At 43.6% G+C, this 18,564-nt stretch overlaps 1 protein-coding gene across 3 annotated transcripts in view; it reads right to left on the bottom strand.

Annotated features, from left to right (window-relative positions):
* Nucleotides 1-1,886: 1,886 nt before the first annotated feature.
* Nucleotides 1,887-18,564, bottom strand: part of PTH2R (parathyroid hormone 2 receptor) — a 40,078-nt gene continuing 23,400 nt past the window's right edge. For all 3 annotated transcript variants that reach the window (XM_083630128.1, XM_083630129.1, XM_083630130.1), the window contains 5 exons: nt 14,468-14,534; nt 13,129-13,223; nt 10,367-10,505; nt 6,491-6,532; nt 1,887-5,037 (listed from right to left, as the gene is read on the bottom strand). In XM_083630128.1, coding sequence (XP_083486254.1) covers nt 4,618-5,037; nt 6,491-6,532; nt 10,367-10,505; nt 13,129-13,223; nt 14,468-14,534 — 763 coding nt within the window. In that variant the 3' untranslated portion in view covers nt 1,887-4,617. The remainder of the gene's footprint in view (nt 5,038-6,490; nt 6,533-10,366; nt 10,506-13,128; nt 13,224-14,467; nt 14,535-18,564) is intronic.

The raw sequence follows: 18,564 nt of genomic DNA, 5'->3' as shown, positions 1-18,564 counted from the left end.
CATCATTCATCTTCCATCTAAAGGAGCCGATTGGGATCAATGTCATATCCATTCTCAAGGCGTTATGGTCGGAGCATGTTTTGGGGCAGATTTCCACCTTCCTCACCTTAGGTGCCAGACTTCTAGTTATCCATATTTGGTCGATTCGTGTCCAAGTCAGTTGAGCTTCAGAAAAGAATGTTCCTTCTCTTCCCAGGGGGTTTCTAACTCTCCAGATGTCAACCCAGTCCATATTGTCAGTCATTTCAAAAAAGGTCTTAGGTAGTCTTCCCTCTTTAGTAATGTTCTGGTTCTGTGACTTATCCATATTTGTTGATACGACCCCGTTCATGTCCCCCATCATGATGACGTTGTTGTAATCCAGATAATCCAGCATGGTCTCGTGCAACTTCTTATAAAAATCCGATTTTCCTTCATTTGGAGCATAAATTCCTAATATCAAAATTTTTTCTCCTTGATACTGTACTTCTATTGCGAGGATTCTTCCACTTTCATCTTTAAAGAGAAATTTTGGTGAAAGGCTCTCTTTTGCATAGATCACTACACCTCTCTTTTTAACTGTATCCGATGATATAAATTCTTGACCAAGCCTTTTATTTATTAACACCTTTCTATGGAGCCTAATCACATGTGTTTCTTGTAAGCATATAATGTCCAATTGTTCCTTTTTTAAAATATGAAAAATTTTAGACCTTTTTTCGGGACTGTTACAGCCATTTATGTTCCAGCTCAAAAGCTGCAGAGACATCCTGGATAGGTCTGGTTATTCTTTCTGGGGTGGTACCTTGTTCTCCGGTCCTTGAGGATCCGAGGGGGCGGGCTCCCCTGGAAGTTCTGGCGCTGGCAATCCAAGTCCTTTGTGGAGGTCTTCTCCGTGTGCTCCCAAAAACTTGTCTCTATCTTCCACTGTTTTGATTTTGATCTTTCTCCCTCTGTAGGTAAAGGATAATCCTTGTGGAAACTCCCACCTGAAGATAATTGCGTTGCTTCTCAACAGTCTTGCCAATTCCGTGTAGTTAGATCTAAGGTCCAGCAACTGCTTAGGAATGTCCTTGTAGATTTCAATTCTCTTGCCCAAAATGTCTAGTGACTTTTCGTAGTGCAGGCCCAAAATCTTGTCCCTTTCCTCCTTTGATCTCAGTGTTATCAAACAATCTCTGGGCTTCTCTGTCCTTCTGACTCTGCCAAGCCTGAAAGCAGATACAATTTTAAAGTCTTTTTCCTCTAACTTCCAAAACTTGGCAAATTCCTTAGTTAGAAATTCAATAAAATTATCTTCTTCCACCTCTGGTATTGACCGTATCCTCAAGTTGGTCTCCCTGTTTCGCAGTTCTGTCATCAACAGGCGGCACCAATTTATAAACCCACACACATATTAACAAATCAATAAGCAAACAAAGCTTAGTCAGACAATAGGGAGCAAACATTTTTCCTGGATTATGTCCAGTGTTGTCACAATGAAGCATTTTGAGTTTGGGTGGACCCTTGGCAACAGACTGGAGACGTGGCAGGCAGGGGAAAGGGTCTTAGTGTCTTCCCTGTACTTTTTCCTGAAGTGAACCAACCATATATTTGGGAAATCAGCTAGGGAGAAAGCTACCAGGTGAGAGAGATGAAAGGGAGAAATAGCAGGAGGCAATTGGGTTAAGCACTCCCTGTCCTGACTGCTGCTTTTCTTCTCCAAATCACAACCTTCACTCCTCTCAAGTGTTTGATGGAACCATAGGTTCCAAGACCTGGGCCTGCTGCCAAAGGTCTCGTTTCATGCTCAAGCACATGCCTCCCCCACAGAAATCAATTGGACATAAAATTACTAAAATCTGGGCAGCTCATTTCCACTAATGTTCTACAAAAACACCCCTGACAATGTGAGTCCAAGCTCATTTACGTTCTGCTTTTTCAACAATGTTGTTTTCCCCCCAGTAGCTGTTGTCTTATGTGTATTTTATCTGATGGACTGTGGTCTTTTACACTTTTCTTTTGCCTCTTTTCCCCCAAGCTGATGCTTTCACATTTTTTAAATTTTAAATTACATTTTAAAAATGAGCTGAGGGAGAGAGATAATGTATTTTCAAGTTTCTCCACTGCAGATCAAAGTCGAATCCTCATCATACTTTTCCTAGAAAGCTTTGTACTTTGTTCTTAGTATGAGGACTGTAGCTCAGTGGAAAAAGCAAACGTCCTGCATGCATAAAGCTCCTTAATCAAGTCCTGACATCTCCAAATAGGCCTGGGACAAACTCCTGTCTGAAGCTCTGGAAAGGTGATGCTAGATGAATCAACCGTCAGGCTTGCTATAAGGTTGGTTTCTGTGTTCCGATTAGCTGTTCTGGGCTGTAGTTCTAGGCTGAAGCACCTGCTCTGAAGGCAAGAGGTCCCAGGGTAGGACAAGTGGTGGATAAGACAAGAAAAATATTGAACTGTGGCAGCTGTGGAAAATTCCAGGCACGTTCCACCATATGTAGTGGGCATGCAAAATAACAAAAGCAATCTGGGAAATAATATATAATGAACTGAAAAAATGTTTAAAATAACCTTTGTGAAAAAACTAGAAGGTTTTCTATTGGGCGTTTTTGGTGCTGAAAAACCAAAGGAGCAGAAAAGACTATTTAAGTATACGACAAAAGCAGCATGGATACTTTTGGCCCGGAGATGGAAAGAAGACAAAGTCCCGTCCAGAGATGAATGGCTGATAAAGATGATGGATTATGCTGAAATGGCAAAAATGACCGGGAAGATCAGAAATCAAGAAGACTGAAATTTTAATAAGGAATGGAAAAAAATTATAAGTTACCTTGGAGAAAACTGTAAGCAACTAAAAACTTTGGCAGCAGTATAACAATACTTGTAATGTAACAAGAACTATGGGGAAATGGGGAATTTTAAGAAAATGGAGGATCTTATAAGATGTAGTTGAAAAAGGAATATCATTGGAACTCATGGAGGGGCACAGGAAAGTCCAAGGAATCAGGGACTCCTTTATGATTATGATTATGATTTGAACACAAATGTAAACTGCAAAAACCAATAAAAAAATTGTAAAAAAGAAAGGAAAAGGCAAACTCCACAATGTGGTTGAATAATGGGAGATGAACGAGAGGCCAAATGGGTTTTTTTCCTTCCACACAGCACATAAGCTATGGCATTCACCATGAAAAGTGAACAGCGCAAAAGGCTTTCAACAGCTGCTACCCATGAAGGCTGTGTATTACCTCCCAGACTGCAGGCAGTGGTCTCCAAATACCAGTTGCTCGGCAACAAAGTGGGGAAAGCGCTGCTTGCAGACTCCAATAGGCACCTGGTCAGCCGATAGAAGAACAGGAGAATTTGGGCCTTTGGACAGATCCAGCAGGACTCTTATTATGCTCTTATTTAAGATACAGGTATGGCTCTCCAAAGCCCTAATGGTTTTGGATCAGGTTATTTGAAAGACCAGCTTCCCTCTCATCAGTCTGCCTGTGCTTTCAGATTAGCACCAGAGGCCATTCTCCCATGTCCATGAATGAGATTTATCTGGCTTTCATAAGAGACGGGGGCTTTTTGTTTGTAGCCCCTTAATGGCGGAAGTCTTTTCTGGCTGTGACACGTGTGATCGCCTCCTCCCTTCTTTTGGGCTGGAAGTGAGTTTTAAAGACCGACCTAGTCTGAATTGCCTTTTCCTAGAAACATGCTAGGATTGAAATGTTAACATTTAAGTAGATTCAACAATATTATGCTGGTCTGATACTGTAACTTTTAACACTGTGGTCATATTTCATGCTTACTATATGTTACTGTTTTAATGGTGGTTGATATGCTGTTTGTATTTTTGACTTGTGTATTGTATTTTCCTTTTCATGGAATCTGCCTTGTGAGGCCAAGTGCCCTAAAAGCCAGCCTACAATTATCACAAATAAATATTTGAGGGGGTGGGGAGATTGACCAGATTCATAACAATGAGAGGAAATGCACATATGATACAGTTAAGGGGGAACGTTATGGTCACACTCAGTGGTGACCTTTGTTACATCTTGGAAGGGATGTGAACATGAGTTTGGTTTTGCTGCAACATATCTGATTGGCAAGGACTTCTGGCCTCATTAGTGGGGATAGGTATGATGGCTGCGATTTTGTATTATTTGGACTTCATATATAAGTTTGTGTGTGTGAATGGTGTGTGATGCTTCCATTAATCGAAATACTTCTCTTCTGCCTAAACTCCGCTGAATTTCGACTTCACTGGTGCCCCTGATGTTTTTAAGGCAGAAAAAACCTCCTGCTAACACAGGGACATCATGCAGTGCAGAAATGCTTGTGAGGCTCCTGGGTCATGAAGAGCTCAATAGAAGATGTGCTTTGCAAGCAGAAAACGCCATGCTCTCTATGGTGAGGAAGCCCTGGTTGCAGCTCTGAGAGAAGCTTTGGCCTGAGACAGCGACGAGCCCGTTGATGACAGTGGGCTACGCAGATCTGAGTCAGCACATGACATGAGCTGTGTCTGAGGAAGCCTTTGATGAAGATGAGCCAAGATGGCGGGCTCTGATGCAGAGCTTAGTTACTTGGGTAGGAGAAGACGGGCCTGCCCATTATTATTTTTAATTCCCGGCCTCTCTTTCATGCCTGTGCCTCTCAGGCTTGCTAAAGTGCTGCCTCTACTTCAGCCCTGCTCTCCGTCACCTCCTCATTAAGGGAGCCTGTGCAACGGCCCTGAAGCGTAAAGGGCTCATTGAGAGAAATAGCATCCAGCTTTTTCTCCTCCTCCTCCTCTTCTTTTTCAGCCTCTTCATGAGTCCACCGGCGCACACAGTCCTGTTCAGAGTTGCTCCTAACATACCCGGGCAAAGTTATCTGGGTGTCGTTCTGCCGGGTGACGTTCTTGCCAGCCCTGGTGGAAATCACTACCATGCGGGAACTGGCCGCCATCTGAGACTGGCTGCTGGTGCTGTGCGTCATGTTCGTGTGGACAGAGCCGTAGCGATAGCTCCCACAAGGAGCCGTCCTCTCCCAGTCCACAGCCAGGTTCCACCTAGCCCAGGTCTTCTTGATCTCAGCCTGCACCTAGAAGGGAAGGAAATGGCCGGATCAAAACACAAAGGAAGAGTGTTAGGCCAATGTTGTCGTCTTCTTCTTCTTTAAAAAATAATTTTGAATATAGGAACAAACATACAGCTCCCCTGTTCCTCACCATAACAACTGCAACTACGTCCAGTTGTGTTAGTAATAATAAAATGAAACATTCATTCAATTAATATTTGCTTGGACTGCCAAATTAAACATGGAGCCATGCCTACTCTTCAGCAGAAGCATTAAGGGGCAAGAGGAAGCTGTGGTGAGTGGGTAGGAGAGCACAATAATGTATGTTTTGGAGGTATATACGGTATATTAAAAAAACTATGCAACAGAAGGACAGAGAGCCACACCAGACACAGAAGCTCTGCTGAAACAACAAGAGCTGGTTATTTATTTATTTAGCTCTTATTTCTAACACCATGAGGTCTAGAAACATTTTTAAAAATAGAGAGATCTTATCTGGAATCTACATCAAATATTAGTTCCAGTCACTGCACAAAATGACCTAAAAACATGAAATTTAATTATTGCGTTGCGCTTTGTGAGAACTATTTAAGAGAGAAAAAGTTATTCAAGTGTTTATATGTCATGGTCACTACTCAAATCTCTCTGTCTCTCCTTCTTTCCCACCCTTAGCAAACCTGAAGAATAATGCCCAGAGGGCAGTAAGTTAATTAAACCAAGTAATGAGGTGCAACAAGTGTGGTAAATTACAAATGAGGTCCTATCACTCATTTCTAATGGAAACAAGCTTTCTCTCCTGCCTCCACCTTGTGTTGGCATATGGCTGGAGAGAGTCCTTACTGGTTTTTAACAAACTGCACTTTCTTAGACAGAACCCAAGGGTGCCATACTCTAGAAGTAAAACCAATGCAATCTAATTGGAAGCATTTTGTAAGAAGAGAAATCGAAATTATAAATAGATGCTGGGATCCAAAGCAACACACAGTCTTCCTCTCATGCTTTACAGGTCATTTCAATCACACATATATAATTACCGTATTTTTCGCTCTATAAGACGCACCAGACCACAAGACGCACCTAGTTTTTGGAGGAGGAAAACAAGAAAAAAAATATTCTGAATCTCAGAAGCCAGAACAGCAAGAGGGATTGCTGTGCAGTGAAAGCAGCAATCCCTCTTGCTGTTCTGGCTTCTGGGATAGCTGCGCAGCCTGCATTCGCTCCATAAGACGCACACACATTTCCCCTTACTTTTTAGGAGGGAAAAAGTGAGTCTTATAGAGCAAAAAATACGGTATGTGTTTCTTTATACCTAAACATCTGCTTTATTAAAAATGTGTGTGTGTGTGTGCGCGGCTTGGAACAGGTAGCAACTTCTTAAAATCTCATTCACTGTCCCAAATGCACCTGCTGACTAGGCCATGGCCACCCCATTTCACAGCTAGGAAGGCCACCTGTCCCAATTCATCCAGTGCCTTACCTCTCCGTTACAGTAGCAATAGAGGATGGAGACAAAGAAACCCTGCAGAAGAACAAAGAACAATTAAAGAACATCAGTCATTTCACCATCTCCACTTTGAGGCAATAATTACACATGGATGCAGCTGAACTGAAATTTGTGAACGAGGGGCTAAAAAGTGAGATGAAATATTTTAATATTTCAGTAATTATATATATATATATATATATATATATATATATATATATATACGCATCCTTTGAGCCAAACGGCAGCTCCCGTATGTCTGCTGGCCTTAAGCCAACTGACACCATCAGCAAGGAAGATACTCAGATGCCCTATTAACTGATGCCCCCGATGGCCTGGCACAGGAGCCGTTTCTTCAGGACTGGCTCTTGCACCCAGGAGAATACTTGAAGGACTCAACAGCAGAGCCGGAGCCTTTTCCATGGAATCAGCACCCTACCAGGGTGCAAGAATACATCACCAGTTCTTTGAAACAAAATCTCGCACTCGCACTTGCACCAGAGCACTGAACCAAAAAACCAGAAAGTCCCAGCCAAAGAAGAATTTGATAACCAAGATGATGGACTATGCTGAATGGCGAAGATAACTCTGAAGATCAGACACCAAGATGATAAAAAAATAGTCAAGAATGGAAATTTTTTAATAGAGTATCTTAAAGACCACTGTAGATATCTAAAAACGCTAGCAGGATTGTTATAACACTTAAAAAAGGATAAACATGAAATTGAAAAATGTAATTAGATGCAATAGAACGAATACAAAAAATTGGAAACCATGGAGGGGGGAAGTCTGGGGATTTAAGTAATCTCAGATGTGTACAAATTGAAAATGTTTTAAATGTATATGAACATTGTTATAAAAAAACAAAAATAAAGTATTGAAAAACAAAAGCAAAAGACGAGACATTCCAGGATCAAACCAGAAGCTGGGAATGGCTTCCATGATCTGGGATGTCTCACTAAAAATGGGGCAATTGGCAGGTCTGTGCAAATCAGCCCCAGTCCACATTTGGATGGGTGATTTAAATGTTGCCTCAGCCGTGTAAGAGTGAGTCACAACAAATGAGTGGGCTAAATCTGATGGGTTACAAAAAAACCCACAACAACCCACAAACCCTGTTGTCATTAACACATTTGTGATAATAGCATTTTCTAAACAAACAAGTTGGAGAGAAGACAAATTTTGGGAACTGGTGGCCCAGGGTTTAAATGAAGTGAGATCATCACAGGAAGTCTCAATTCCTACCTCTGATTGGGTTAAATATTTCTCCAATATATGTGGTGGTCAGTCTGGACAATCACACATGCCAGTAGTGTATAATGATTTCTCAAACATTCCTCAATCACAACTAGTCTCCTGTATGAGACAAAGGCCCTTATTTCCTGCCTGAAATCGAAGAAAACTCCTGGATAATAGTTGCTTCCCTCTGAGCTCTACAAGGATTGCATTTAATGGTGGAGACCTATCCTGGCTGACTTATTTACCAGCATAAACAGCACAGACTAAATGCCCTCTGGGTAGACAATGAAAGTCATTTTAGTGATTTGTAAGAAAGGGAATAGGAAGGAGCCACAAAACTATTGGCTAATTAGCTGGTTAGACTTCTCCAAACTATATGCACAGTATTTCCTTCAACAATTAACTGACTGGATGCAAAATGGCAACGCTATTCATGTAGAACAAGCGGGGTTCAAAGGACTGATCAATGTTTCACTCTGAACCATATTGTAAGGAAATACACAAAGAAGAAGAAACTTTATGCAGCTTCCATTCATCTTTCTGCTGCATTCAATTCTATTTATCGAAATAGACTGTGGGAGAAATTTCAAATTGCCAACGCTGACTGTAGATTTCTGCTATTGATTCAAGAACTATACAGCAACACAAGAAATACAAACAAGTCATCTCTTCTATTATATTGTAACTTAAAAAAAACCTGATGCTTATTGTTGTGATCATCTCAAGTGATCTGCTTTGTGAGTTTCACCTGAGGCTGCGTTTGGACCGCACATTTAAAACGCATGGGGCAGGAGTCAACTGCATCCCCTCAGCGGAAGCCCTAGTCAAGGACTTCGGCTTTCCCACCTCTCCTCCCTCTGTGCCTCCAGAAATGGGCTGAGGGCTGGGGGGTGGGGAGGTTGGGGGAGCAATTCCCAGCATCCTTGGCATACCACAGTTCCCAGGATTCTTTGAGTCATGCCATGCACATCAAATGTATTATGATGTGTGTGCCGCATGAAAAGAGGTATGCAAGAGCCTTAAATAAACAAAAACTTAAGCAATGCATTGATCTTACTCTATTTCCATGGTGTTGCCACTCCAACACCAGAAACCAAAAGAGTCTCAGCCTGTTGGGAAAAGGAAGCAGGTTTTATAAGAGACAAACAGAATCAGAGGGGTAGATCTTCACAGGGCCTTCCTGTGGCAATCCACAAAGAAAACAAGAAAACAACGGAAGAGTTTTGCAGCACCTACTTTGAAGGACTACGCATCTTTGCTGCAAATGCACATATACAGCTGCAGCTGAGTTTGGATGATCAAAGGCTGGCCCTTTCAGCGCTTTACAAAAAAACAAAAAAACCAGACTCACAGGAAACAAACAAGGGGATTATATAATAGCTTTAAACATGTGTCACTTTAGCAGAGAGCCAAAGAGAAGGAAGAAAGAAGATGCAATGTTTGGATTCATATTCATTTTGTCTTCCCTCTTCTGCATCTGTTAAAAATTTCAAGGTGCATTTACAGCACGAGTGCTGACCCAGTGGCCTTTCAGAGGTTGTTGGACTCCAATTTGAATCTGCCCCAGCCAACATGGCCAGTGGGTGAGGGTGACAGGAGTTGAAGCCCGGCAACCTCTGAAGCTAGACACCCCACCCCCACCCCCCAAAAAAATCAGTGAAAACTGGTTGCATGAGTTTGCAGCAGAAGTCTGCTCTGCACAGCACTGATTGGCTAAATCTTCCTCCAGTTCCTGCAGCAGTTTTGCACAACATTATTACAATGGGGAGAATTTTTTCTTTTTTTAGATCACTTTATTGCTTTATAATTGGGGGGGAAATCAATAAAACATCAATAAAAACCCCCAAAACAACAGGTAGCACTTCTTGTTCTAAAATGGTTGCAAATGAGTGATTTATGGGAAACTTTAAAACATTTCTGAAGGAAGCCACCAAGCCAACCTAAACTGGGAAGGGCTGATGATGGGGCAGGCATGGAGAGAGAAAGAGAGACCAGTCACTAAATCAGCGCTGGAATCATTGGTATTTACACCTGCCTTCTGCATAGTAAAACATACTGAGCTCACCCTGCAAGGGGGGGAGAGCACAGCAAATGCAAACTCTTAAAGTTAACCTAGGCACAAGATTAATTGCATGGATGCAATTAAAATGCATCTTTCTTTAAAGGTAAAGATGCAGACGTAAATAGAAGCTGCAGGCAAGGAGGCCTTAAGCAGGTGTGGGACTGTGGGAGTGGGAAAGGCCAACACCGTCTTGGCAGAAATCCTTCTGCAAGCTGCTATTTGCATCAGAAGGGAAATAGCTATTTCCAAATGCAAATAGCAGATTTGGGGGGGGAGGTGCAATTTTTACCAGGACCACAGTCCCAGTCTTTTTCAGCCCCTCCTGCTGTTGCTATTTAGGTTTAAAGAAGCACAAGCATCCCAATTAAGTTTGGCTCTCTCCCAAAATGGTTCCAGTTCTCCAGCCCTCGGAGGTACAAGAGGTCCCCTTGCATGTTCCAGAGTCTTGGACAAATACCTTCTTGCCACATTCAGCTGCCCGTGAAGGATCTACTGCCTCCCAGACACAACCTCCTCTCCAGTTAGTGTAAGTGAACAGTTACGGCTTATAAGCACCAACATCAGCACACCTGGAATGAGTTGAAGAAGAGTTCGCAGTGCATCCGGATCTCCCAGCCCAGCCCAGTGAACGTGTGAGGCAGGCATACGAAGACAAAGTAATGCACACCAAAGACAAGGACCAGGATCAAGGTGGATTTGGCTAGTTTTCTAGAAGAGGGAAGAGAAGTTGCTGCCGTTATCACCATCAGTCATTCCAACAAAGTGCTAGATGCTGCACAGAAAAATGTCATAGCCTACAATCCCTGAGGCTGCCTAAATCTCCTTGAGCACAATAGGATATACCGTATTTTTCGCTCTATAAGATGCACCAGACCACAAGAGGTTTGGAGTTTTTGGAGGAGGAAAACAAGAAAAAAAATATTCTGAATCTCAGAAGCCAGTACAGCAAGAGGGATCGCTGTGCAGTGAAAGCAGCAATCCCTCTTGCTCTTCTGGCTTCTGGGATAGCTGCGCAGCCTGCATTCGCTCCATAAGACGCACACACATTTCCCCTTACTTTTTAGAAGGGAAAAAGTGAGTCTTATAGAGCAAAAAAACAGTAATCAGCCTAACTCTCAACAGAATTGCAGACATGCAATCTTATTCAGTAGGAGTTGCCCAAGGACCATAGCATACTCCAGTCCCCTGACATTTCATCGCCTGTGAAAACTGGAGGATTTATTGGTGCTCTTGGGCTTCTTTTTCGTTCCTTGTGTTTCTGACTGTCTGGCTTGTATTTACAGCGAGACGGGACAATTACGCACAACCAACAAGAGCCCCTTAGATGTTCCCTGTCCCTAGAACCAATTCTTCCATCTGCTCTGGAGATCAGAGGCCTACCTCACTTTCTCACTGGGCGCCTGTAGATCCTATCAGCAACAATGGCTCCCATTATCCTTGGAAGCTCAAAGCCCTGATGATCTACAGCGATCATCTTTCCTTCCTGCTGCCTGTGCACAGGGAAGGCTGAGAGAAACTCACTGACTCTGACTTTCGGTTCTCGAGAGAGCACGTCCCACAAAGAGCAAGGCTTTTTTTCACCAGAACTCAGTTCCAGCCCCTCTCAGGTGGGTGCCATTGCCTTTATAAGAAAACAAGGGAGATGTTCGTGCTGAGTTCCTGCACCTCTTTCTAGAAAAATTGCACTGATATATACATACGGTATATATACATATGCATATGCACATACACCTCTCTTTTGTGTTGCAGAAACAAAGCTGATTTCTCCCTGCCTCCTTCTGCTTTCCTTTCTGCTTCTCAACAATCATCTTTAGTATGAAGAAGAGGTCTGAAAAAGCTCAGTACATTCCCAGAGACACCAACAGCTTATTACAGCGCAGTACAGAAAAAACTACATTCTGCTTGGCTCTTTCTTCCAAATAAGAACTAATATGACTGCAGATGAAGCTGTTTCTGCAGTTATTGTAGGCTCTCTCAATTAGTATGGCTACTTCAACGAGAAAACAGAAAGATACACTTTGAGTTGTTGCTCACGAGAACTTGCCCAGTGGCGAAGAGGGAGGTCTGAAGGGGGAGGGGTCCCAGAGACACAAAACCCATTTGCTCACTTGAATCACAGTCTCCCAGGGTGCATTTTAAAGATATGCCAAATTAGGAGTCCAAGTATGGGTCAGCTTTATTCTTATCCCCCCCGCCCACTTTCTTTTCTTCCATTTATATCCCACCTTCCCTCCAATAAACAAAGCAGCATACCTGGTACTTCCTCCCCCTTTTCCTCTCACAGCAATCCTGTGAGGGAGGTTTGGTTGATAGATGGTTTGAGGCCACCTCAGTGAGCCACATGGCTGAGTGAAGATTTGAACCCGAGTCTTCCCACTTCTAGTCAGGCACATGGTAACTATACCATACTGGATCAGTTAAGGCTGGATCTCTATGTGAGCATCCTGGCATCCTGAATAAGGCCACCGTCTTATAATCAAACTTCAGCCTTTAAATCTTACCAGCCATTGTAGGCAGCCATCTTTGAAAACACCAACCAACCAACCAACCAAGAATGCCCCCATGACATAGAACAAGGCAGTGTCATTCCCATGGGGCCATTCTCAATTACAGACACTGCAGGGCTGCCTTTTTGTTGCAGTTCAGCCACCACCTGAACCTCTGGCAAATCCCTTTTTCATCAGTTAAAAGAAAGGCTCGCCACCTCTAAAAGCCACAAATATCTAAAAGAAGCTATTCCCACCCTCTCCAAGAAAGGTCAGAGCTGAATACTTCAGCCCAGAATAACACTCACATTAAGGAGTTTATGCTCAGGGAGGGTTGCGATGCTTAAGATGAGTGGAGAAGTATTCTATTTTTAAAATGCTTCTAGTCAATTTTTGAACAGCTCTCCTTTTTCAGCCTTCTTGAAATCTGCCTCACATCAGAAGTAAACAGCTGACAAATATTGATTATATCCCTAATCCATACTTGAAAATCTTCATATATATGCAATATATATGCATCTGATATATATGATATGTATATTCAATATATATGCATCTGATTTAAAATTATGATAAGTGATACTTGAGAGCCATTCTTGGAGCTGGATGCCTCTGGGAATGATGAAATCAATTAGCATATAAGTTACATTAATATAAACATTGAAGAAGTGAATTATTCATATGGGGAGTTCACAAAACTAGTATTTTCTCTGGGGATGTTTTCAGCATAAGAAATAAGTTACAGCCCTTGACGTATTCAGAAGTAGTATTACATTCTGACAGTTCCTCAGCTCTCTGGGGGCAACTGGAAAACAACGACACAACTTAATTTAGTAGAGGCTTACCTATATTGCTTCCTTACGTCGTAGCCAACAGCATTTGTCTCCCAAATTTTTGTCGCCAGAGCCCGTACAGTATTGAGGAACAGAATAAAGTTTAACTGTAAAACAGTTTACAGGTGTGTGTTATTATTCCCACTATCCCTTTAGAGATATCAGCTGCTTGCCTCTATAACGGCAGGGGCAGACTTTGGTCTTTCAAGTTTCAGCGGTGCCCTGCGGAAGGTCAAAATCCCCCCCCCCCAATGCCTTCTATTTTACACCTGCACTAAGTCATAGTTGTGGTGCCCTGCAGCACCCCCCCCCCCGCCCCCGAGCAGCTTGGTGCCCAGTGTGGGGAACTGACTGTGCTGCCCTAAATCTGCCTGTGATAACTGGAAGGTTTTGAGGGCACCGTGCTTCTGGAATTTAGGAGCAGGAAATGATTCTCCGTTTGTTTCCGTTTCTGTTGAGATGATTACATCGTTAAGCCAATCCAGGCTGACAACCCCAGGCTTCAAACTGCCCAGTTCTTGACATTACTGCACTTAACCTTCCCCAGTTTCTTCGCAGTCCACCCCACTTCCCTTGACTTGGCATCATGCCCATGGGCTAATGTGTGAAGTGGAAAACTGGAATGAGCAGCACAGAAACTCAATAAAGCACTGTGTGAGAATACGCCTCTCCAACAGATGCAGTTAGGGACGCTCCCTGGGTGGCATCCGTTAATAGTCCAGGGTGCAAGTCCAGATTGTAGCCTAAAAGCAAATGGCAGGTCAGGGCCAACATAATCCAAGCTACAAATATCCTGCAATCAGATATTAATAGACTTGCAGCTCAGTCCTGCCAAAACAGACCAGAGCGAGCCTCAAGCAAGCGGGAAGAGAGGCCATTCAAGCTGGCCCAGCCTGTTTCCATAACAAGGACACCTTGCCCTTGTTAGTATTGCTATTGACCATAGCAGGGCAGAGATCAGCAGATGAAGCTTTTGCTGGCCATGGCGGTGCAGTGAACCAGGAGATATTTCTTCCTGTTTTCCCCACCACCTGTGTAACTTCTAGAGCAATGATTTAAAAGAAACCTTTCTCAAGTTCCCTTTAAGAAACAACACCAAAAAGGGAGAAAAGTAAGGATTTCAATGAGTCTTCCCTCATCAGGACCCTGGGATGGTGGGATGTCATCCCCCCACCCCCCACTGAACCCTCTTAGTCAGTAAGAATCATGGGAAGATGCAGAAATTGCTTGGCTCCCTATCTCTTCTTTGTACTGGTTGTTTACATCACCCCTGAACTACTTCCATCAATTACGGATAGACAGCAGCTATTTTCAATGTTCACTAAAAATAAATACATATGAATAATCCTACCCCAATCGCTACTAAAACTGGAGCTTGGTAAATCCATTTTATGTCTCCAGCACTGAGTTCCCAGCACCTGCGAAATCAAGAACATTTCTACATCAATCAACAGAGCAGGAATAAGTGGCCAAACAGTATATTCTTTCCATAGTTGTGTAAGGCTCTATTAATTATGGAGGGTGCACAGAATAAGCATTTCAGGCTTTTTTAAAAATCGGCTTTAAGATTCTTCACTGTTAACAAACAAATGCAGATTCTGGGGAGCAATAACAAATGAATATCACACAGGGTGGAAATTGCCATTCTCATTACAATTCAAGGCAACCCATTCAAGAGCTAAAGATTATGAAGATGAGGCCCAGGTCTTGGAAACAGCAAAATGTTGATGTAAATGGCCCCCCCACTCTGACTATGCTACTTCAGCGTAGAAGTGGGGGAACATAAATGAACATAAATAAAGCCCAGTAACATGCTACTCACACCATCTTTTTCATGAGAACTAGGCTTAATCACAGTCTTCTGAGCCTAAATGCCACATTCAATTTATTGTGTTGGGGTTTTTGTTTTATTTTTATATTTCAAACATTTACGTCCTGCCTTTCAGTGACCGTTCATCATTCCCAGGACAACTCATTAAATAGTTTGTTTCTTTGTTTTGTAATACAAAAAAGGGCAAACAAAACAGCAGCTTAAAATAATTTCGAAGTTTGGCAGGATAATTTCAATGATTGTCAGTGTTTACAAGCCTTTAAAATAAAGAGGTATTTGCCTTGTCCTGAAGTCATAGCAAAGAAGGCAGCAGGCCTAGAAACAAGGTTCAGGAGATTGGCAACCAAGAAGCAGATGCAAACATCAGATGCTTGTAGAGCAAAACCCAAGGTGGAAAAGATTTCCGGGCTGGCCCGTCCTTCACAAAGGTGTCCCCAAATAAACTGAGGCCTGCTCCCTGCAAGGGATCTTGTCCAAAAGCAAGCTTTTACTTCCAACTTTATTATTTCCTGGGATCATGTCTTCATAGCTATACCCTTCTTAGCTACGAGACTGCTTTGAAGACTGTCTCCCCTAGGACAGAAATGGGGAGCCTGAAACCCTAGATGTTATCAGACTACAATTCCCACAATCCCTGGCCACTGGACATGCTGTTTGGCGAAGATGGGAGCTGGAGTCCAATATCTGAATGGCTACTGTTATGTACTGAAGTTCTCACCCTGGGCCAGCAAGGGGATACTGTAGATAGTTTTCACTCAGGTCCGCATATGCAAAAGAGGAATTGAAAGTGACGTTCAGTGATTGGATAGTTACAGAAAATGGTTACTGTTGCGTTGTAGTGGAGCTCTATATAAGCAGGCTGGCTGAACCCTTCAGTTCAGTTCTGTTCTGGCCTGTGAATAAACAAGAGTTGTTTGAAGAATCGCTGTGTCGTCTGATATGTTCACCCACAACTTAACAGCTACAGGCTCCCCATTCCAGATTTCCAGCACAGCACAGGAGCGCAGAGTATACAATAGGGTCTCATATTGACAGGAAACGAATCCCCGACTCAAAAAGTCATTTCTGTTCAAAAGTGAAAAATGCTAAAAGAAAGTTCTCTTTTAAAATCATTTGCTGCGGTGACTTCCAGCTATTGTGGCAAACTTGACTGTCATATACAGAGGAGCAGCATCAGTTGGCTGGCCCAGGGATCTCACTGGATTGGTTTCCCATTGAAAGGCTGGCATTCTCCAAGTGCTTAGTGGAGCAGAGAAGAGGCATTTTGCAGCTGAAAACAGAACTTTTGTTTTAACCCAATCCAACACCTGTAGCAAAAGGCTGAACAAATAGAACTGGGCTTTTTTTAGGGGTGGTGTGGGTGTTTGAGAGTGCATGTGCTTGAAAAGGTGAGCCTCCTTGCTTACTGAATCATTAAAACAGCCCCAATCCAAGATGGGCAAGCCTCTTTGAGCACATTCTTACTCACATTGTAGCCTGACCCACCTCCAGTGTGGGTTAATCCATTTTGCATTACTTTCTATGGAAAAGCACGCCTTGGTTTTGGAATGGACTTCCAGAACAAATTAAGTTTGAGAACCAAGGTACCACTGTAGTTTCTCTTACGTATACCAGCTGTGCCCTAGAACAACTCATGTGTGATCGTGCCCTTCTCTTTCACAGAAGGAGAGAGAACAAATATAGGAGGCCTGCAACCCGCCTGCACTGACTGTATTTTGTGCCCGCTGGCTTGTGGTAGCTGAACATTTCAGAGCAATTTAAAAGCCTGGAACATTTCTTTTTAAGTAAACAACATTTAGTTTAAACCTCAACAGGTGAAAGAGGCGAAAGATTTATATGATCTGAAGAGAAACCAGAGAGGGGTTGGTTCAGCAAGGAAATGCAACACTTTCTTCACATAATGAAGAAGAAATTGAGGACACATCACATCCACTAGCTAGTAATTGCTCATTAGAGGTGAGTTGTCTGATTAATAATTTTGTATAAGGTTAAGCTTTTCTAGCATAGTTCTGTCTCCAGAGGTACCTTTGGGGCACTGTAATAGCGAGAAGAACTATTATTACTGCTAAAAGAGTACTTTTGCTCATAATGTATTCTTGTATTCTTATAATTTCCTTCCCCAGGATGCATTGATACTCTGCAAGAAAACATTTAACAGGGGCATGATCCAGCGTGGGAAGGTGAAGTGGGAAGGTGCTGCCCTGGTCAGACAGTGTGCACAGTGCTCACCCCCACTTGCCACCCCAACCAAGCTTTACTTATTGGAGAACATAGGCACCATCCCTGGGGGGTCCCTGGAGGCCTTGGCACTCACACAATTTCCACTGTGGGTGCCCGGCAGGTGGACAGGCAGCCCAAGACCCCTGCATCGGAGGGGAGGGGGAGGGAGCCCCCCCCCCGTTCCAGGAAGCTGGTGCCCGGGCACACATCTGGAGGATTTGGGGAGGGGGGAGTAAGTGATGCCCACCAGGCTGGCTGCCCATCAGCACCCACCTAGCTGCCCAGATGTCAGCCACCGGAGCTGCAGCCATCACACACTGAATGAGCACCCACAATATTGGGCAGAAACCTGGCGCTCCTGCTGGGGACAAACAGCTGCAGCTTCCGGGTTCTGGTGCAACCTCACAACAGCCTTCGCGGGCACACAGATTGGGAGATCCCTGTGGGAGCAGTGGGGTAGGGGCATGCCTGCAGAAGCACCCTTGGATTCTGCCTCCTCTGGCAACTGGAACAGCTACGCAGCGTTCTTGGGAAGGGGTCCTGGTATTCTGGGACTCACAGCTGCTCTCTTGTGAGCGCCCGGTCTTAGCATAGTAAAGCAGCACAGACAGAGGTGAGGAGGTATCTGGTCATACCTGCTTTATTTCTATTAATTACAGGTTAAAGAACATAATAAACACGTCTGAAAGGAGCAGCCCTCATACAGACATCCTGTCTCGTCACAAGACAGAGCAGAAAGAAAAAGTACAATAGTACCAGAGTTGGAAGTCACACAGACAGGCTTCCTTTCTCATGGAACAGAAAGTAAACAATAGGTAGGAGCGAAATACTAACACTGCCTCGGTCTCGGTTGCCTTGTGGCAACAGGTATCTGCAACGGGACAGTCAGGGGCTTTCCATTTTCTATTTACTTGGGCACATACCACCTACTGTCAGCAGCAAACATCCCTGGGCACTGCCAGGGCCCCAAAGTCCATCGTTGATGCCTGCCCTGGCACCTCTTGGTAAATGCTACCTGGTGCTCTGAGCGACATAGGGCTGCTGGGTGTAGTCCTGTCGCACTATGCTTCTTAGTGCTGTCTCAGACTTCTCCAACTTGCAGGGCTTTTGGATCCACGGAAAGCCCAAAACAGCCAGCGATCATGTGCCAATGCCACATCCCACACAGGAGGCGGTTGGCACCTCGCTCAGCTTTCGCCCCATTCTCTTTCGGCGACTCCTCTTTCTCCACCTCCTCACCATTTCACTTTAGTAAGCTATCGGGTAAATTTCCAGCAGTGGGAAATAAATGGAGAGGAGGAAGGACTACCGTGCGCAAATTAGTTAATGGGTGCTTTAAAGGAAAAGGAAAAGAAGGGATTTATATCAGCTGCTTGTTAGCCGCTGCTGGAGCTCAG

This window comes from Podarcis filfolensis (genome assembly GCF_964270895.1).
Source record: "Podarcis filfolensis genome assembly, chromosome: 1".
In the NCBI taxonomy this organism is placed as follows: Eukaryota; Metazoa; Chordata; class Lepidosauria; order Squamata; family Lacertidae; genus Podarcis; species Podarcis filfolensis.
Note: the sequence above shows the minus strand (reverse complement) of the source record. Positions and strands in the feature narration are given on the sequence as shown.